At 43.4% G+C, this 22,338-nt stretch overlaps 1 protein-coding gene across 1 annotated transcript in view; it reads right to left on the bottom strand.

Annotated features, from left to right (window-relative positions):
- Positions 1 to 4,025: 4,025 nt before the first annotated feature.
- The window catches only part of LOC115362274 (IQ motif and SEC7 domain-containing protein 1-like), a 116,905-nt gene continuing 98,592 nt past the window's right edge, over positions 4,026 to 22,338 (bottom strand). The window contains exons 15-19 of the mRNA XM_030056133.1: positions 19,100 to 19,199; positions 13,103 to 13,264; positions 12,021 to 12,245; positions 11,263 to 11,312; positions 4,026 to 9,734 (exon numbers count right to left, since the gene is read on the bottom strand). Coding sequence (XP_029911993.1) covers positions 8,460 to 9,734; positions 11,263 to 11,312; positions 12,021 to 12,245; positions 13,103 to 13,264; positions 19,100 to 19,199 — 1,812 coding nt within the window. The 3' untranslated portion in view covers positions 4,026 to 8,459. The remainder of the gene's footprint in view (positions 9,735 to 11,262; positions 11,313 to 12,020; positions 12,246 to 13,102; positions 13,265 to 19,099; positions 19,200 to 22,338) is intronic.

The following is a 22,338-nucleotide window of genomic DNA, read 5'->3' as shown; positions in this document are numbered from 1 at the left end:
CTGCTGTTGAATTTTGCTGCTGTTTTGCTCATCCACCACTGCTATGTAATTAAACAATACATGTTGAAAAGACCTCTATCCTGTCTTGAACCCTCAATCTTCAAAATAGCACTGCTATGCTGTTACCTACTGAGCCACCATGCTATATTGTTATGCTATGCAACTACAACCTCTGGAGGGAGGAGCTCATGAGCCATCAAAAGAAAAATAAGAAAAAAGAAAATGGTATTTTCTTTTTGGAATGTGGGCAGTTAACCATCCTCATCTATTTTTCCTTTCCTATGGATAGTGCAGGTGCTGGTGGGATGATAATGTCAGGACTTGAACCCCGATCTCCCAGAGGAAAGGCTGAGGTTCAGTGTGTCAGGCCAGGGAGCTGGCTACCCTGCCAATGGCCATGTGGGAGCTAAGAGCTGGTTTTAATGTGGATTGCGTCACATGGTCTGCCCTTCTCAGCAAAGCAGGTGTGACACATCAATAGTGATTACTGTGGTTAGAGGCCAGACTGAAGTGACAGAAGATCAAAAACTTCAGAGAATTAAGGTAAGCTAAATATGATTTCTTATTTCAGCAAGCTTGACTCTAGCTAAGGACTTTTTATGGTGAAAGGTGGACTATTTTAATGCATGCATTTGTTTCTTGTTTTGATTTTTTTGTTATTAAGAGGGTTGTAACTTAATAACTTGTCTTCCTTTTTGTTTTGAAGAGAATGATATTGATGGAGCAACCCTCGAAATTCTCTCTGAGAGGATGTCGGAGAGATTAATCCCATCAATAAAAAAAAAACAAGCACAATTCCTCAAGTATCTCGAGCAGTTGAAGTCATCATCATCATCGGCATCATCATCATTGTCAACAACAACAAGAAATTGGAACAGGCAAAATGCTGTCAAGATACTGTAATTCTGGTCATTTGTGGGGGAAACTTTATCTCTCTTCTAGTTACAGTCTGTTCATTACTATTTCACACAGCTCGGTCTAACATATTCTTGCATTTTTCCATATTACAAAGACCTCATGATGAGCAAACAGCTGGACCTGCTTCACTGGGTCAGTTTGCTTTCCTCAAAGCATTAAAAGATACACTTGAGGCAAAGGACCCAGAACTTTTGTCCCCTCGGAGAAATGATCTGTCACTGTATGACATCCTCAGCAGCCAAACAATGTAGGTTACTTTTATCATTATTATGGAAAACTACTGCACATTGTAGCTTTAAATTGAGATTATACTCCATATAATGGCACTTTAAGACAACATGTTCAACTTATTCTATTATTTCTATCCCCAACCAAGGTATCCCTCAGCCAAACAATATACAGAGATCCTGTTCATACACAGATGTCCCTTCATGTGGGAAAAAACTGGTTCAAGACATGTGAGTAAGCACAAAATGAGTCTGTTAATGTATGTTTGCATATCTTAATTGTATAGATATAGCTACTGTACATACTGTATCTCAATATACACTACTCACAAAAAGTTAGGGATATTCGGCTTTCGGGTGAATTTTCAGGATGAACCTAAAATGCATTATAACCTTTACAGGTGAACTTAATGTGACCTTCTGTAAACCTTTGAATGCACATGTCCAACTGTTCAATGTTTCAGTACTTTTTGCACAAGTTGCTGTTCTCTAACAAGGAGTTTAACGGCAAAATTCACATTAGGTGTTTGATGCTCCAGCTCATTGAGGTCGTATCATTAGGGAATGGCTGCTGGAGACTGGGGTACCTCAAATGGAGTGGCCTGCACTTTCTCAGACCTGAATCCCATAGAAAACCTATGGGATCAGCTGAGTCGGCGTGTAGAGGCTCGGAGCTCTGTACCCCAGAACCTCAATGTCCTGAGGGCCGCCCTTCAAGAAGAGTGGGATGCCATGCCTCAGCAGACAATAAGTCAACTTGTGAACAGCATGAGACGTCGTTGTCAAGCTGTAATTGATGCTCAAGGGCACATGACAAGTTATTGACACTGACATTTTTTGTTGTGGTATACCCACCACTGTTGTTGGCTTTTGTTTCAAGAAATGGTTTGAGATGAGGAAATCACCAGTGTATGCTTCTACTTAAATGCCCTACTTTCATAATATAATATCACTGTAGCGTGAACTTTTTATATTTTCCATAAATTTCACCCAAAAGCCAAATATCCCTAACTTTTTGTGAGTAGTGTATAATAAACAGAAAATGCATTCACCTAATGTTCACATTTGCCAAAAATAAGTGTGTCTATGTTTTACTGTATAGGTGTATTTTACAAAATGGCTTGATGTTGACAAATCTGGACAATACTGAGGTCAACAATCATCTCATTTTCGACTGCACTATCCCCTTAAGTAAACAATTCCTCTCTTGGCTGTAGGATGATTTACGTGAGTCTCTAACAAGTTCAAAAAGGAAAGGCGACCCCTTATTGATGACTCAATGGTGCGACAAATGTGTCCAAAATTTTCTGTGGCAGGATCTGGAAAGAACCGCCATACTCCGGGTCAACCAAGCCAGCTTTTCTACATAACCAGGCCCGCTGTAAGTCTTTGGAAACAACATATAACTTAAGCATACTTTTTAAAAAAATGATCATGTACACCTCATCTTAGTGGTTACCTCTTACCATATTGTTGTGTCATTTTTCATGCATCATAGGCTCAGGAAGATGGAGACTTTGGAGAGGATGAAAGGACCATTCAAGCTCATATCCAAAATATGTCTACAGAGATGCTTAAAGTACACTTTGGTAACAATTTTAGTTTATGTTTGGGGTCAAACTGACCCCTAAAAGATGTTAGTAAATTTGAACATAGCAGGAGGGTTAATGTGGAAACTTTTTGGTGTTCCCTCACTTTCATCTGATTCTATTCCACTGTCACCATGAGTGCTGTATGTGCACATATGCTGATTGCTCTCATTGGACCATGCATTATTTTATTGTTTGTAGATAGTTAACTGCTTCATCTGGTGCAGTGTAAGTCTACCTTGGATTGATGCTTTTATCTTCTCTCTCTGCCATGTCACCATTGCTGGAGATTACATGATGTGATTATGATGCATAATTACAATATGATGCGTCTGGCCTGAGTCCTATCATCATGTTGCTGATTCCACAGGACCTATGCTCACTTTTGACTTGTTTTCCCCTCGGACCTACAAAGCCTCTCCTCTTCTGTTGGACTGTCCTCAGAGAGTCTCCCCTCCTTATCCAACATTGTTCCAAGTTTTTTAAATAAAAGAAAAATTCTCATTAAAATTGTTTGAATGTGTCCTCAATCTCAACATTATAAACAACCACAATATAGTATAAGTAATGAAATAATTGTTTTGCCTGATCTGTAGAATACAATATGGTTCTTCACAGAACCCTCAGAAAATGGTTATTGGTGAAACCCCTGAAATATGAAAGGGTTCTTGGTGAAACTCCCTAGATGGGTTCTAGATGAAACCCTATGAGGGTGGAATGGTTCTGGATGGAACCTCCAGTAAGGGTTCTTTGTAGAACCTCTCATGGGGGGTTCTGGGTGGAACCTTTCACAGACAGTTCTAGGTATAACCCTCCAAAAGGGTTCCAGATGTAACCTTTATAAAAGGTTCTACCTGGCACCAAAAAGGGTTCTCCTATGGGGACAAGCCGAAGAACCTTATATGGTTCTAGTTAGCACTTTTATTTCTAAGAGTGTAGAGCACATTAAAAAACAAAACAAAACAGAGTATTCCCCAAAGTGCTGCATAATAAATCATTAAAACAATACAAATGAACGATGAAACAACAATGAAACAATAAAATAATATGAACTAGGTATGAATACAATGAACACCGTGATCTGACATGGAGACCGTCCTGACAGACCGAGAGATCCTGCACTTTGGTTCCAGCTTTAGTTTACTGCTGTTAAAATGGCCAATGAGCTCAGATTGTGTCGGACGTGGCAGGATGAGTGTAAACCTGAGTGCAGATAACATCACGGTGGAGCGGGTCAAGTTTCTGAACTGGCAGGAATTATACACACAAATAAAACACAGCACGTCTTCCCAACAACATGAACAGATTTTTATATCTTTAGAGCAATAAATATTTCCACTTTTCAGATCTTTGCAATTTCAAAAACAAAGTACAAGTAATATATATTTATATACACGGCTAAAATTTTCCATACATAATTTTTAAAATAATGTCGTCTCTGTTGACACGTATTGACACTGTACTGGTACAATTTTACAAGGACTATTCCAGTCTCTCTTTGCTCTACATTATAAACAAGAAGTTATTTCCATAAAGCAGTCCATTGTGTAGTCCCACACAACGTAGACCCCCAGTCCATGCCTATGTAAAGATACACACAACATAGACTGTTTTTACATAGGAACAGAAAAATAAAACCACATTTTTAACTTTATATGAACCAGATCTGATGTGCTTTTTTTTTTGTCCTGTTTTATTTATTTATCTGTTTATTTTTATTTTCCCTGTTTTGCCTGCAGCAGACAGACCAGATCTGCTTCCTGTGGGGTTAAAAATCTGATGTTCGTTCCTAGTGTAAACCAGCTGGAGACAAACTGTCCATTCCAGAGCGATATTGGTATTTTTCATATATAACGATAGTTATGTACATTCATGTTTATAATACAAGTTTCATTCAGTGCAGATACTGTAATAATACCACATGCAAACCAATAGTGGAGAAGAGCAGACCTGGGCAGAGAAAACATATTGAAATGCGGCTTTTAAATGGGAGCTTACTGAAAGGTGTGCTTGGTTTAACTTGCCAGGCAGTGGAAAGGAGTTGAATGTTGAGTCGTCCCTCGCGAGGTAGGTTTATTAATCAAATGTTCCTGGTGAATTTTGTTAAATGTTGTTAAAATGAGTTTGGTTGATGTTTCAGTCCAGATCAGAGGCAGAGGTACAGAGAGGCAGGGGCGAGTGCAGCTTCCCTTTGAAGAGACGAAACAGTAACTACACTAAGTATGGTACCTCTTCGTTATGCATGATGGCAGTGTGTGTGTGTGTGTGTGTGTGTGTGTGTGTTGGGGGGTGGGGGGGTGGTATTGATAAAAGGTACAGTAGGAGTTACATCCATCAATGAAAATATTAATAAGAAGCTTGTAGCTGTAGCTTTATGTTAGAGTTTAGATTTTTGATGTGCATCAGAGGAAGTGCTGAAATGGACAATATTAGCTGACTGAGTGACTGAGTGTTTATGTGCATTTGTGTGTGCGTGTGTGTGTGTGTGCGTGTGTGTGTGTGTGTGGGGTAGGGGTAGGTGGGGTCTAGAGGCACTGAAGAACTTCAGTCCCCTCTGACTGAAAAACCACACATCTGGTACCAATGAAACCACTTTACTAAGTTTGTGATTGAGACTGTGTGCGCGCTCGCATGCGTGGGTGAGCGTATTTATCAAGAGTCAGTATTAAAAAATATTAGAACAAGTTTGTTAGTCACAGAAAAGTCTTGTTTGAGTTGTAAACACGTAAAAAAATTAAGTGATCTTTAGTATTTCCATTGCACACCCAAAATCCCAAAAATTAAGATCAAATTTATCTCACACTCGAGCACATAACAAAATTAAAAAATGCAAAAAACAATACAAAACAGCCCAAAGAGTACGTTATGTTAGTAGAAGCTGTCACACAACAATATCGATAGTAATATCAGTAGCTCACTCTAAAAAGTAAAAGGGCTTCTTCAGACTGAAAACAGAGAGGAACCCAAGACAGTTCTTTGTGGAACTCCATAGTTAAAAGTGTATGGGCCTTGGCGGTACTTCCACAAACCTTTAACGTACAGAGATTCTTCAAGGAACTTTTTAGGGTTGTTTTTTTCTAGTGAAGGACCCTAAGGTGCTCAAGATGCTCTGATGAGCCCCTAGTTTTTAGAGCGTATGCATTGTTAATCCAAGCAAATTCTGACCTCAGTACAGATCGGTGCTGTTGGCCCCATCAAAAATAAAATATACTGTACAGGTAATATCTACAGTTGGCGCATTCACGTAATCACAGGGAAACAATACATGTAATTGGATTTTGCATTCAGAGCATCCAGCAGGGTAGGAATTTTCCATCATCCACCAGTTTAACACTGGTAAATATTTATCTGTGGCTGCAAAACAGCCACTTTGACAGGTACCCAGCCGTCACTGGTGGTTTATTACTAATCTAAAAAAGCGACTGGCTGGTGAAACTGTTAAAGTGGCTGGTGAACTTTGTACCGGCCACTGTGGGCAACTCGCCCTGACATCTCAATCAAATCAAAAGAAACACGATTAAATACTGGAATGGTAGGCTTAACTGAATGTGCAAAAGAAAGAAACACATAAAAAAATGAATTTGTAAAAGAGTATGTCCCTTGCTCTGTGACAACAAAGCATATTCTGCACTCCAGTCCTCTAGAGATCTTAGCAAGTTGAATGTGTACAAGTCCAGTTTTCAGATTCCTCTGTGTCTCATCGAACGGCAAGGGAAGCAGAAGGCTGGACATAATTTTAGCTCTGTGTCCGTTTATTGGTGCGAACGGAGCTTATCAATCAATATCACAGGTGGTCTTCTCAGATTCATTGCACAGTTCTATTCATCACTTTCTGTTTTGCCATACTTTTGTCTGAAGGCACCTTACTCATTTCATGACACCACATTCGGTATTTGTCTGTCCTACACCTGATTATTCTCCCATCTGCCTTCAAGGTAGCTGGTAACAGGTGGAAGATTTCATATTAATATGGAGAAAAACAAGTACAAACAGGGAGGGAAACTAAACACCAGTTATCACCAATGGGCATCAGCCAAATGTCAACTAATGTCAACTTTTTTCTTGATTCTTCGTTTGAATGGACATTGCACAAAAGTGATTTTTCTGACCTGAGTATAACTGTTTCAATTTTAAATGTTATTTCGATTCAGTCAACACTTCCAATAATCTAACTTTTGGAGAGTGATATTATGTGACATTGCGTGTCTCCATTTAAGGCAGACAAGCAAATGACACAAAAGACTGCATTTCCCAGACTGCACCCTGTTTGGCACCCTTCAGTGTAATCTCCTTCTCTGGCAACGTTGAGGCTCGCAAGCTCACAGCCACGTGTTTCATATATAAAATAAAAGAACAATGAAACTATATTATCATTGCTGACAAATACAGGCTCATATTTTATTTCTACTGTATCTTGGGAAACTTGCGAGGTGATGTCCACTGTTTTTGTACAAATTATCGTACAAACCCCCTTCATACGGATAGATTTTAAGGAAACATGATGTCGAGCTTCGTCGCAACAACCAGCCACCCCCTTTTCCAAGTCCAAATCCATGACTGCAGTATGGCGCCCCCTGCTGAAACACTGTCAGTCAGAAGGTGGTCAAGTTTGTAAAGTTTGTGAAAAAAAAAAAAAAAAAAAAAAACTGAGATAATTTGTATTATCTCAGATAACGATTGTATTTTCATTTATGTTGGGTGATTAAAGCTCACAAAATACTTTTACGATCCAAACTCTTGAGTCATTTTCACAAAAATATCTAAACTCGTTACTGCCAAATAATTCCTGCACTGGGGCTTTAAATCTGAACAAACTCCCCCTCTGCATGTACGATTTCAACCACAGACACAATGACAGTCATTATCTATTGCACTGGTCATGCACGCCTGTCTAAGACACAGAAACGGCACCATATCGATCCTAACAACCTCTGCTCCCGATGTCTCAGTAACACCTTGTGGCTTACACTATAACATGTCAGCAACCAAAAACAACGTTACAAGGGCTCTTTTGTGCGATAAACAAATTGGTGCAAGACTAATGTGATTTTTGGATGTACTAAAAAGGACTCGGAACGTCCCTTCACGAACATTGTAGATAGCGTTCTTTAGCGTACGGCGTTAGCATGGAGAGCTAACCCTCTCGTTGAAGTCTCAGGCACTATTCCACTCTTGTCTGGTCCCTGATGTCCGTGATGACGACTCACAATGCAAATTTCGGACTCACAATGCTCTTTTAAAACGCAATCAGTGCTTCACCTGGCCTCTGCTCAGCCGGTACCAACATGAACTGCCAGTCCGCCTGCCGAAAGGACGGTGAGGACATCGTCACCAAGGTGGTGTGACCGTGAGGGAACAGAGGGAGCGGTTTTTCTTCGGCGTTGCGAAACGGAAAACACTTGTCGTTTGTGTTCTCGGTGTGGGAAGCTGCTCGCCAGGCAGCTTTTTCCAGGAAAATATTCCCGCGTCGGGTTTCCCTACAAACTGGAACTGGTTCAGTTTGCGTGCGGGTCCGTCTACCGGCGGGGGAAGTGGATGTGAAAGTAGCACAGACTGAGGAGGTTCCTCTTTCCCACCCTCGCGCCTCTCCTCCTCACCAGATGGCCATTTTGATACACCTGCACCTGCCTCCCTCCTCTCCTCCTCCCCCTCCTGCTGCCTCTCACCATCGCCCCCCGGTGGCCCGCTGCTGGGTAGCGCATCGCCGCCCTTGGCCTCTGTCTCCTCACACCACCGTGCTGATGCGACTGACGGGCTTCGATTTGGGGCCGCCTCCCTGTCCCGAGACCCCTCCCCCCGGGCCTGGGTGCGGGGAGAGCGGGGCGGCGGAGGAGGAAGGGGGCGGCAGAGGGGAGTGCGGCGGAGGCGGAGGGATGGAGGACAGTGGCGGATACTGGGGTATGTAGGGCTGCGGCGGCGTCTGCGTAACGAGGCGCGCCGACGGCGTTTGCGGCGGCGGGGTGGAGAAGATGAAGTGGGTGGAGGGGGAAGCGGAGGGGGAGGGGCTGAGCGGGGAGTGTGTGTGCACGGCGTGGTTGTGAGAGTGTGTGTGAGCGAGCGGGTGGGGCTGCGAGTGCGAGATGGTCAGCGGCAGCTTGGCCCCGCCCCCTGACACCCGGCCCATCGTGTTGTGCGTGTGGTAGAGTCCGTGTGGGGTAGTGGGGGGCACGGGGGAGTGCGGGGAGAGCGGCGGGGGTGTGGTAAAGCCCGAGCCCACGCTGTAGCGCGGGTGCGGGCTGCCGCCATGCTGCACCCTCTGATGTTGCTGGGTAAGAGAGGGAGCGCAGCCGGGCGGGACCTGCCGCCGGGGCCCAGAGAACCTGTGGGCGAGGCTCTGGTGCGGCGCGACGCTCTGCACGTGGTAGCGGTGGTGGTGGTGGTAGGGAGGGGGCGGAGTTTGCTGCTGCGGCTGCTGTGGATGTTGCTGGCCAGTAACACTGACTCCTCCTCCTCCACTGTTGCCGTGGCAATACTGGGCGTGCAGCGCTTGCAGCTTGGACGGAGCCACGCCAGATCCTCCTCCCCCTCCCGGTCCAGCCGAGTCCGGCTGGCCGATGTTGGGCAGCGGAGAGGGACAGGGGGAGGGCGACGAGGGGGGCGGGATGGGCGGCGCGGGAGCTGGGTAGTGGGGGGGTGAAGCGATCATCAGGGGACTCGGGGGGCCCTGCGGCGAGGCCGGCATCATCATCAGGGGACCAGGAACCTTGCCTCTGCGACTGCCAAAGAAATTCCCCAGGAAGCCGCCACCCGTCGCCACGCCTCCACCCGCCATCCCTCCTCCTCCCCCAGCCCCTCCCCCGCTGGCGAGGGGGGAGGTGGACACCCCCCCCTGGTTGTGACAGAGCCCCGGCCCACCCCCCACCCCTGTACCGGGGCTCTGAGTAGGGCGGTGCGGCCGGTAAGCTGCTGGAGATGCTGGCTCCATCATGGCGCCATAGGGAAGACCTCCAGCAGGCAGGGGGCGCTGCTGGTGAGGCCGAGGGCTGCTAATAATGGAACCCTGAGAGGAGGAGGAGGGGAGGAAGGAGAAAAAGATGATGGATCAGAGAGAGAGAGAGAGAGAGAGAGAGAGAGGAGAGGGAAGTAAATTTTTAAAAAATTGTCTTTATCTTTAAGTTCATATTTCAGTCAGAAGACAGATGAAGCATCAGCGCTGCTTCCAACTTGTAAACACGACTTGTAAATCTGCATTCATATCATACAGGAAAACAACTTAAAATCAACCCCAAACAAGCTGAGACAAATATCGCTTACGTTTCCTGAGGAAGTTTGATTGTGTCAGTGTGAATAAACTGATCATGTCGCACTGCCGACAGGTAGACTCCCTGTCATGTCCTCTACCTGCACTGCAATTTGTCAGGGATTTGTGACTCCCGCTGGCAGATTCCGGTGACATGAGATCTAATATTCCACACATCCCTCCTGTAATTACAGCCGGGAGGCTGACATAAACAATTTCCCCCGGTGGCAGCTCACAATTACAGATAATCTGATATGACATGAACGCAGCGTTACATCATGGCTGTCAGCATAACTCTGCTGCACATGCAACTTTACAACTTCGGCTGTGGAAGTTGCTTTCGCCGTTAAAAGAGGAGACAGCGAGGCGACATGCAAACATCACCGTGCAGAAAATCCACCGCTTCAAACCCACGAGCCCATGGACTCGATGGATTAATATCTTAAATATATTTTATTTTAAAGGTAGATGCACTTTTTCTCCCCCCCCAAAATAATTATAAATCACTGTAAAGATGATGAAAGTCTTAAAAAAAAAAAAAAAGAAAACATAAAAAATATCCCTAGCCCTAAAATAAAACTATCTTAGAAAAAAGAAATAAGTAAAACAAACATTTTTCTGGAACAAAAGTAAGAAAAAGACATGGAAAAAATAAAGTAAAAAGTATATAAAATATTAAAAATTAGATTAATTCTAGAAATTATGTATACATTTTTTTCATATATGTATATACATACACATACACATATATACATACATACACATTAAAATAAAAGAACCTTTTTTTTTTTTTTTATGTAAACACACACACACACACACCCATGCACAACTTGACTTAAATTTTTTCATTAGCATTTGCATTGCATTGTACGTTAGCATTCTCAATAACGGCTGAGTGCAACAAGTTAATGTTGCTCTTCCGGGTGATGCTGAACGGCATTCTGGGAGATGTAGGACATCACTAAATGAAGTGGAGGTAGATGAAGCAGCTTTTGAGCACAAACTGGGCGCACGCAATAAACAACACGTAACTTGAACGCATCACAGGTTGATGCTTCGGTGCGTGATGATGATGATGATGATGATGATGGGATGACGGGAGTTTCCCTTTAAGCACAAACACCAGCAGCCACACACACACACACACACACACACACACACACACACACTCTTTAAGTCACGCACACACAGACGCAGGCCGAGCTGAGCGTGCGACATGCTGCGGCGGCGGTTTGGAGCGCACATGCCATGGTGCATGCTTGAAGCCCCGCCCCCTCCCGAGACTTACTTCGATGGTACTGTCCAATGACCCCACACTGTTCCTACGACCTCGCTTCCCTGTTGCCCAATCAGAACGAGGCAGGGTGAAAAGGTTACAATGTGGCTGACATGTGCTTTTATTTCCAAATGTGGATTTCTCCAAATTAATATTTTCTTTTTTGTTTCAAGTCAAAACTTTTTTCTTAGCCTAAATTCCTATTTTGCTGTACAATAAAGTAAAAAAAAAAAAAAAATGCCTGCTTTGGCTTATGCCATCATATTTCTTCACAAAGTAGTAAATGCAATACTGGAAGAGGAATAGTAGAACTTAATTTTATCATTAACTTTTATCAGATATCCTTACTTTTATGTTCCTCTTTGTTGCCCAAAGTTAATATTCATTTGTAGCCCAAATAAATATTGTAAATCTGTAAGGTTTGAGACAGAAAAGCCACTAAACAGACTCTGATCCTTTTTTTTTTATTTTATATGTCAGTTCCTGTGTCTGTCCAGCAGAGGGCGACAGATCATCACAGTGTGTTCAGTGCTTGTTTAACAGGGTGACATTAGTCTGCCATTTTATATTACATTTCTTCATTAGTGTGTTACTGGCTGCAGAGGAGCACAGATGTGAGGTTAGCCAGTCAGTGACGTAAAAAAATGTCTGCAACAGTTTTATGATTTGTTGTTAATCTGTCAGCTTCTGAGGTGCAGCTTTTACCCGGGCACGTACAGTTACCTGTGCAGGTGTGCATGTGTGACTGCCTGTCCCGCTTCCGTCCTCACCTGTGTCCGAGAGGTCTCGCAGGGACGAGCTGAGCGCCGTGCGTTTGAGTCCGTCCACCGAGGCGTACGTGTCGTCCAGGCTGGGCCTTCCCAGGGTGCCGTTCACCGCCTCGCTCTTCACGCCGCTGCTGGAGCCGGTGCCGGTGTTGGCGCCGCTCCCGACCGCCCCGCCGCCCCCGGTCAGCAGGCCGGGGCGCATCACGCCCTTCTGCTTCTCCAGCTCCGCTAGAGAGGGAGAGAGAGAGAGAGAAACGTGAATTACTATTACTACTGCTGCTGCTACTACTGTAACCTCTAGTATTACTGTTGCTGCTATTACTGCTACTGCTACCATTACTACTACTACTACTACAACTGCTGCCATCATGGCTGCCACAACTAATACTACTACTACTGCTATCGCTTCCACTACTATTACTGTTACTGCCGTTATTGCTACCACTACAAGTATTACTGCTACTACTACTGCTGCTGCTGCTACTACTACTGGTTCTACCTCTAGTAGTACTCCTGCTACTGTTACTGCTATTTCTGCTACTACTAGTCTACTCATACTGCTACAGCTAATGCTACTGCTACTATTACTACTACTATTACTTCAACTACTGCTAGTAATTCTACTCCTAAAGGTATTACTGCTACTTCTGCTAATACTATTGGTATTGCTATTACAATTTCTACTACTACTACTACCACTACTACTGCTACTGCTATTACTACTACTGCTACTACTATTAGAATAGAATAGAACAGAATGTCTTTATTGTCATTGTACAACATACAAAATATTACTACTACTACTACTGCTACTACTAGCCTATTATAACTGCTACCACTAGTCTACCACTACTACTGCTGCTATTACTGCAACTTTTACTAGTACTACTGCTACTGCTTGTACTATCAGATCAAGTTAATTCAAACATTACAACTTTAGGTCATAGTTCATTTGTTAAGTTTTTATGTGTTGATAAATACTGCTACTGTTTGACTACTCTCGATCCCACAGTACTATTCATTAGTACTACTATTACTGCTACTGGTACCACTATTATGACTACAGGTTGTAGTAGCAGACTTACACTCCACCCTGTACTTCTCCATGTCCTGCACCTCGGCGATGCTCTCTCTCAGGTCGGAGGTGAAGCGAGCTCGGTCCTGCTGGCTCGGCGCCGTGAACACGATCAGCACCTTCCTCTCTCCGCCGGGGTTCGCAGCTGTCAGTCGGATACCGTGAGGGTAATCTGAGACGGGATGGAGAGAGGAGCCGGGTCAGACACCCAAACAGAGAGAGAGAGAGAGAGAGAGAGAGAGAGAGAGAGAGAGAGCAAGAGAGAGAGGATGGTGACCTCTGTCCTCTGAAAAGCCACTGTAGGCAACAAAAAGAAAATATACATCTTGAAACACACCTACATGTAAAACTAACAGCGGAATACAACGAGTTCATGCATCTTGCCGATGGGATGTCAAAGGGCATTCTGGGAAATGTAGGAAATGAGGAAAAAGAGGTAGTCCAGACAGGTTCAGTGAAAGTGAACTCAAAAAAGTTCCATCATAAATTTAATTTTCTCAACACAAAATAATAGGGAATCATGGGGGAATTTTCCTTTAAAGATTGACGTAACTGTGAAGCCTCCACATGCCTGCACACACACACACACACACACACACACACACACACGCACACACGTACATACATGCACACACACAGAAATACCCTATTCCACCCACACAGATACATGCATACACACATCTACTGTATATGGACACACACAGGCCTTGCACTGTACTCGCCCTCCCACACACACACATATATGTAAAAATTCACACAAACACCCACACACCCACACACACACACACACACACACACACACACACGTGCACACATAAGCAGTCCATGTGTGATTGTGCTGGTGAGTCATATGGGACAATCTGTCCTGGTCCCAGTCATCATCACAGTCTGCCAAGTCCCATTTAGCTGCAACCAAACAACCAGAGCTGACACCCACGACAACAACAATAACATCAACAACAACAACAACAACAACAACAACAACAACAACAGCGTAAATAAAACAAACAACAACAACACTGACACCACCAACAACAATTAAACATCACCAACATCAACAACTGAACAACTAAAGAACATCAATGCTGACGTCAACAACTAAAACCAGCAACTAAGCACCAGCAACTGCAACACAAACAACACCATCAACATCAACAACAACGACAACAACAACAAAACAACAACACTGACAACACCACTAAATCATCACCAATAACAACAACAGAACAAATAAAGAACACCGACCAACAAAAAAACAACAACTTAGTGACGGCAACAGCAACACATAAACAACAGCAACACTAATAACACTAACAACAACAACAACTACCACGCACCACCAACAACGACAACACCAACACCAACAACATCTAGGCAACACCAACTGCAACACTAACAACAACGTAAACACCAATATCAATAACAACGACAGAACGACACTGACAACACAACTAAACAACACCAACAACAACTAAACATCACCAACAACAGAACCAATAACAACAACAGAACAAATAAAGCATACCAACTAAATAAAAACAACAACTTAGCAACGGCAACTGCAACACATAAACAACACCAATAACACTAACAACAACAACAACTACAATGCACCACCACCAACAACGGCAACACCAGCATTAACAACATCTAAGCAACACCAACTGCAACAATAACAACAACAGCGTAAACACCAATATCAGTAACAACAATATAACAACACTGAAAACACCACTAAACAACAGCAACAACAACTAAACATCACCAATAACAACAACAGAACAAATAAAGCACACCAACGTAACTTAGCAACAGCAACTGCAACACACCAACAACACCACCAGTAACAACACTGACAACACCAATTACTATGCATCACCACTAACAACACCACCAACTAAGCAACACCAAATGCAACACGAACAACAATGTGAATGTCAATATCAATAACAACACCACCACCAACAACAACAACTGCGACTAAACAACAACACTAACCACAAAACACCCTGACAACAGTACCACCCCCAACAACACTAACTACACAGACAACAGATGCCACCAACAGTTAAACAACACCATCTAGCCCATAAACAAACAAACACACACAAAAAAAAAAAACCCATCACCACAACCAACAACAGAAACAACAACGTCAAAACAACAGCAACACCATCAGCACCACCGTTACAGCTCTCGGCTCGCGGCTGTGCTGTTGGCTCCGAGACTCTAAACGATTCCAAAAATAAATCACACACAGCAGAAATGATGTTAACCTCGCGATGTAATGTGATGCAAAGTGTTGCAGTCCTATAGAGCAGGATATGAATCATGAGTGGCCGCGGTAAAGGCTTTTGGCTTCAAGGGGAATTCAGCTTTTAAAAACCGCAGTCACTCTCTCATCTGAGATGTTGGTAACAGGCAGGAGAAGGTCTTTAATAAGCTAATAGCATAATTTTGTTTTCCAGGATGAGTTCTAGTTTCAGGTCAGCGATTGTTTTGTAGGCGGTTGGAGTCATGGTGTGTGTGTTCGTCTTCAGGCTGAGGCGGCCTATTAACAGGTGCTGAGGCAGATTTGAAACGCTACCAACTCCAATCTGCTGTGTGGGACAGAGCCAATTCATCTCCGCTGAAATGAAAGCATGGAAGGCACATACACCCACAAAGCCACACACACACAGCCACAGCCACACACACACAATACAATTTGTGTATGGGCGTGAAAAATTTGCAGCTTGAATGAGTTGTGTTTCCAGGAAGGCAGAAAAGCAGCAGTGTATTCAGACTGACAGCCATTTATATTTAGGAAACCCTGTGATGTGTTTTCTGTGGGTTTCGAACGGGCTGGCGAGGTTTTTCAGTGGGTTGCTGCTTACACTTTTCCTTCAAACTGACCTGATCTTAAAATGTTTTCTCATCAACACAGAGGCGGCTGACAGCGCTTTTCTGTTGTGGCAGATCCAATTAACTTTTTTTTTGGAGGAGTGAAGGTCACCAACAGATTGAGATGTTGTAGCTGGGATTAAAATGTCTCCAATTTTGTCTCAGAAAAACAGAAAAAAAAAACTTCAGAAACTATCCAGCAGGGCTCTACTGGAACCTGACAGTGTTTTAAATGAGGTGCTTGTTGTGATGTTTTTTTTTCCAACAGGAACTTGTCCGCCTGTCCTTCTAAGGGACAGGTTTAGTATTTTTCAACTCAACCTGTATTAAAGTGTTGACTCCCATCATTTCATTTCATCATCAACAGCACACAGCGCAACCTCGCCTCTAGTTTTAGTGAGGAGATCCCACCACTGCTTCCCTTTATGATTTAAAGGAAGTGCAAACTATCTTCCCTTTCTTGAAAATGAACAGCGGCAGAAACCACGAAGCGAGTGAACGCAACAACCGAGAGAAATGGTGGCACTGCGCCCAGGCTGGCCTCCGTACTGCTGTGATGTACACGTTTGGACGGGAAGAGACAGGGGAGCGGCTTTGCCAAGAGTTTACATGCGAACGTGCTCTTGCTCAGAGAAAATCGCATGGTGCATATTTAAATTAAGGTTAAATAGCAGCAACACAGGCATTTGCGCCGTATATTTCCATTTTAACCCTTTCACGCATAGCGGTCACTACAGTGGACAGCTGTTTAAAGCCATTTTCTCCTAAATGCAGTGGTTTCTATGGTGGAATTGCATATCAGCTGTTAGAATGCTCTCTGCTGCTCCCCTCCATCGAGGTTTAGGCAGAGACTGTCAGTTCTTGTTGCTGAAAACATATTAATACCAGTATAATGACATGGTAATACCAGTCCTGCATCCTTAAAGAAGTATGGAGACTCACAAAAGTGTTCATGCCCTAAGAAGAGTAAAAACACATAAGAAAAAAATCTTGACTCAGGCTTTCATAATTCATGCATGAAAGGGTTAAAATCTAAGAGTGCCATTTTAACCAGGCCGTGGTGTACGGTGTTTCCACAGCCTCTGGATCCCATCATCTGTATGTGTGTGGCTGGTCCACTGTGGCAGCTGCACCTTAAGGCCCACAATAATAAGCTGCCTTACACAACATCACATCACACTCGTCTTAAGTTACCTCATATCCTTTAGTGTATTCACATAAATTTTAAATAACAACACCTGAGTTTAGTTTTCACAATGGTGCAGTGTTCTCTAAAGATGGAGTGTCAACATTCTCTTTAGCTGCATTTTTCTTATGTTTCTAATATTTATTTCTCTGTTTTTGAGTTACCTTCCGCTATCAAGTTGAGGCTGTTAACACCTGGCTGTTAACACATTTATTACAAAAGCAAATGAATAGACAAATCTGTGGAAACTATTACAAAATGAGGAGTAGATATTGAAGTTTTTTTGTTGTTTTTTTTTGCCTCATTTAATTCACCTCTATATGGGCACCATAGCGCCACAGGCGCATCAAGGCAGTACTCGATTTTTTTCCATGTTGGCTGCAGCAGAGCCTCATCACTGGTGGTAATGGGATCAGTGATCTTTAGCTTCAGGTCGTTGATGTCCAATGTGATTAAAAACTTTGATCACCACTGAGTACATCGAACGAATCTGATTAACATATCTCATCATTTGCTTTTGTAATAGATTTTCAGGTAATCTGCTGTGTTTGTTGCACTGCCTAGGATCGGCTCGCCTCCATAAGTTGCCCCAGTCTTTATTTGTGAGCTCAGTTTTGTTGTGTTCAGACTTGCGCTAAACTGTCTGCTCTATCTCATTTATTTTTCAGGCCCTTTATTTATTTATTGTAAAAATATTCCCTGGTTACTGGCATTGCTGCCCTACCTCTGAGCCTCTTTTCGGGGGAATGAAACCCTTTTTCCACTCGACCTGCGACTTCCTGTGTTTTCGACTCGTGCCACCAAGGACGAATTTCAACCTGTGGACAATAATCGACTCTAATATTAAAAGGAAGCCGGTGACATAGATTTTTTTTTTTTCGACTTCCTGCTTCCTTTCGGTCCTGGATGTCGTATAATCGGATTACAGCAAAGTGTATTTCCTGGTGTGTGAAATCATCTTGGTATTCTACACAGAAATGAGTGAAATAAAACAATGAATGGCAGAAAAGTCAGAAAACCTGCCTAGCATTGAGCTTTAGTGTTTATCCATTAGGCTGAGAGGCTGTCGAACATGAAAATCACCTGAATCACCGGCACTGAGAGGTTTTTACACGACAACAGCTGTGGGTTTGGTGTCGTACCGTCACTTTAACTGGTAAAAATCATCAGTTTTACAGGTTTTGTCGTCTTATTTTATGTTCTTCTTTGTGTCTGCGTTGCATTTGACTGTGCGAAATGTGCCGTGTAAATCAGGTGTGGTTTGGTTTGGTGTTTGGTACGTTCCAACTTCTCCTGCAAATTCCTCTGCTGTGCTCGCCTCGTCCTTCTCCAAGCGCCAACAAACACAGAGCAGCGCTGGAAATCTGACTTAAATATATTTTTTTTAATTTGGTGAGGGAGTTATGCTGTTGTGTTGACAAGCCTGTTGTCATTAACAAACACTGTATATTTAAAAATGTAGATATCATTGTCGCTGCAGACCTCTGGGGAGGAAACTGGGAAGCACAAAACACAGAGGCAGGGATGGTTGTGGGCAGCGCTGCGACACAGGCTGTGTGTGTGTGTGTGTGTGTGTGTGTGTGTGTGTGTGTGTGTGTTGGAAATGTCTGTTTTGTGTGTGTGCTAGAGAACGAGACTGATTTGAGATTATGCCTGTGTGTTGTGTGTGTGCATGTGTGTATACGTGTGTGTGTGTGTGTGTGTGTGTGTGTGTGTGTGTGTGTGTAGTGGGCCTGCTGACTGTGGGGTATAAATAGAGAGAGAGAGAGAGAGAGAGCGCTGAAGGAGAGTTGAGCAATTGCAAACAAGAAATAGAGTTTGCAAAAAAAGGAGAGAGGGGCCGAGACAGATGGAGGGAGCAGATGGAATAGAGGAGAGAGAGAGAGAGAGAGAGAGAGAGAGAGAGAGAGAGAGAGAGAGAGAGAGAGCTTTACTTACAGGAGTTCTGGAAAGTGTGGACCTGCATCTCCACCAGAGGAAACGACTGTCTGAAACTGTACGTCACCGAGGTCTTCTTCTTCTGGAAGATCTTCGTCACCTGAGGAGGAGGAGGAGGAGGAGGAGGAGGAGGAAGAGAGTGGTGAGGAAGAGGGAGAGTGGAGGAGGGGGAGAGAAGAAAAGGGAGGGCAGAAAGTTATTCCCAAATGTCCGATGATGTGCCTCTTCCACCAAAAAAAAAAAGGTTCTCCAGCAGTAAGGAACCGGCCTGCCCTGCCACCGGTTTTTAGAGTGGAGCTGTGACATCATGGGTGGGCGTGGCACAACAGAGGTAAACACTCTGTTGTCATGGTGACCCCGCCCTCCCCACCTGTCACCTGCAGCACAGAGCCCGACCCTTCACACCTGCTGGAGTAATGAACCTCCATAATGTGAGCCTGACAGGGTTCAGTTTTTATTGGCAGACGTGTTTTCTCGGCCGTCGTCTCCGTCTTTCCTCGTCCAATTTTTTTTTTATTTAAGTCCCGATGAAATGACCTCACATGACCTCTGCTTCCTGAAACAGAGCCAAACAGTGACATCATCCTGCTCCAGTGGGTAAAAAAAAAATTAAAATTTCAACCAATGAAACCTTCACAAATCTTTAAACATCCCCTCTCAGTCACCTGGCCCTTCAAAATAAAAGTGTGCTTCCCTCCCAAACTTTTTTTTTCCTCTGTCTTTGATTTTGTTTTAATATTTGGCTTTTTGTTGTTGCATATCTGACAAATTAGTTTTTATATTCATTATAAGGCACTATTTTTTGTTTGATACATAGAGTTATTTTACTTATTTACTGACCTTTACGTTTGGTTTGCTTTAGTCTTTTTGTGTTATTAATGGAGTGCTGATTTTAATTATTGCTTGTTTTTTTTTGCTGCTGTTTTTGTGTGGGACCTCAAGGAAGACGAGCGACCGCTTTCTGGAAGCTAATGGGGATCCAAATAAAGAATAAAGGATAAAGAATAAAGAATAGACGAATATTTTCTGGTTCCAGCTGAGAACCGACTTTACCTTTCAGGAACCTAATCTGTATTTGGAGGAAATGCACGGTTCAAAGTTTGGTGCACGAGCCAGGTATGGGTGCGTCTGCAACTTCATCCCAGGACGTTCCAGTCGATGTTTTCAACATCCAGCAGACGCCTGAGCGGGACGAGTCACTCCTGTGTCCCGTGAGCGCCGGGTCTATTTTTGTCGTAGCAGCTTGAATGTGAAATGTGAATTCATTTACAGTTAATATGAAATTAACATTTAAAGGACCACACCAGGGATTTTCTGCATGTCCAGAGGTTCCTCTCCAGAACGTTCCTCTGCTCTCCTCTCAGAGCGAGCAGTGGGGTTTCAGAGCTGCCACGTCACTCCTCCTCCCTTTCCTCCAGCCGCTGGTTTCCATTCATTCCACGACGATATGAACATGAACTTTCAGAGCCTTCACACTTTCTTCACTCCAGTTTTCCATCAGCCCAATAAAGTCCTCCACATGAGTTTTCCTAAAAGCAGCAGCACTGTTGGCTTTTCAGGACTTTTTCACACTGACACGCTGCCTCCTCCTCCTCCTCCGCCGGGGAAAATAGTCCCTATTAAGCGGGGAAACGTTTTGCTTTCCACAGCCAATTATCAGCTGTGTGGTTTCTGAACGTTGAGGACTTTGTTCGCCGCAGAAACAGAACATTACAAGGTGGCTGCTTCAACCACAAACTCACATTTTGATTCCATGTTGGGAAATCTTCTCAAACATTAAAAATCACATTTAGTTTATTACTCACAGAACTTAGAGTACATTACTTAATCTGGTATTTGGTGACATCAGTATCTTGGTATTAAGTCGTGTAGGGAGTCAACATGGAATGGGTATGCAGTATTTTTATTTCTTTGTATTTCTGCTAATATCGTTTTAATAGTTGACTCTTTGTGGGTTTTCGGGTAAACTGATGAGGCCGGGTCGACAAGCAGACAAAGGAAAGAGAGACAGCGAGCGATTAAAAGTGAGCGATTGACTTCCGTTTGTCATCTGTCTTTGTTTCTGTTGTTCATTTCGAGGTAAGCTGGCTTTAAAATCCCCCGCTGAGTCGTTCTGATCAGCATAAATCCGACACGCTTCCCCTCTTCCTGCGTTTTACCGCTGTGCAAATAAACCGAAATGACTAAACTGGAGTAAATTTATCTTCCAAGGGCAATTAAAAGGCTCAGACAGGAAATTACTACCGGTGGCCTTGCTGGAGAGGCGTACTGACGACTTCTTTTTGAACATTTATTTATCGAGGGAATGACTTTTGCTACCCAGAAGAGGTCTTGTCAGCGTCATTCTGATTCAATATTCATGTGAGTCATGCATTCATCACAGGAAGCTGCCAGTGGTGGAAAAAATACTCAAATCCTTCACGAACACCTGAGTACAAGTAGCAACATAATGAAATAAACTTAATGAAAAAATATTACAAGTCAACAACCTGCATTTCTTTATGTCCGTTCAGTGAAAGTACAGCAGCATTTTATTCTCTGTAAAATGCAGCTCAGTGGGAAAAATCAAAGTAGTTCATTGTGAATAATGGATCAAATTCTTGCTGCTTTAACCTGTAAGAAGTATTTTAATTATATATTTTTTGTTTTAGCTCTGACTGCTACATGGAAAAGCTTCTTCTGCAGGGAAACTCCAGCCGTCAGATAAATGTGGAGCAGGAAAAAGTACAAGAGTTCCCTCTAAAATGTAGAAAGTCTCACTGAATGGAAATACTTTGAGTACTCCGAGTATCTGAGTAAATGATTTTGTTCCTCTCCGCCTCCGGGAGCTGCTCAGCACATCCGCCGCCTCCTGCTGCAGCCACACGGGTCAATAAAGCGTCACCATATGAACGTCGGCCTCCTGTTTTCTGCACCAGCGAGCCGCCGGCGTCGCTCTGCAGCTTCACGGCCTTCATGAGACGCACGGCTGCAAACTTCCGTCCACTGACCGCGACGTGGTGATGCACGCAGCACAACCACTTTCAAAGGACGTAAATCATAAATCAACCTCAGATTAAAAAAAAATAAATAGGGGAGAGTGGGGTAAGTAGTGCCAATTTTTACTTAAAGTGCCTTTAAAGCGAGGGGATTACAGTAATGCCTCCAACTAAAATATGCACATATAGTTTAAGATGATGTGCATCCCTGGGAACAATCACTTTGGATCTTATATAAACTGTTTGAGAAGTACAGCTTTC

The sequence above is a fragment of the Myripristis murdjan genome, chromosome 7 (assembly GCF_902150065.1).
Source record: "Myripristis murdjan chromosome 7, fMyrMur1.1, whole genome shotgun sequence".
Lineage (NCBI taxonomy): Eukaryota > Metazoa > Chordata > Actinopteri > Holocentriformes > Holocentridae > Myripristis > Myripristis murdjan.
The sequence above is the reverse complement of the archived record's forward strand: the minus strand, read 5'-3'. Positions and strand labels throughout refer to the sequence as shown.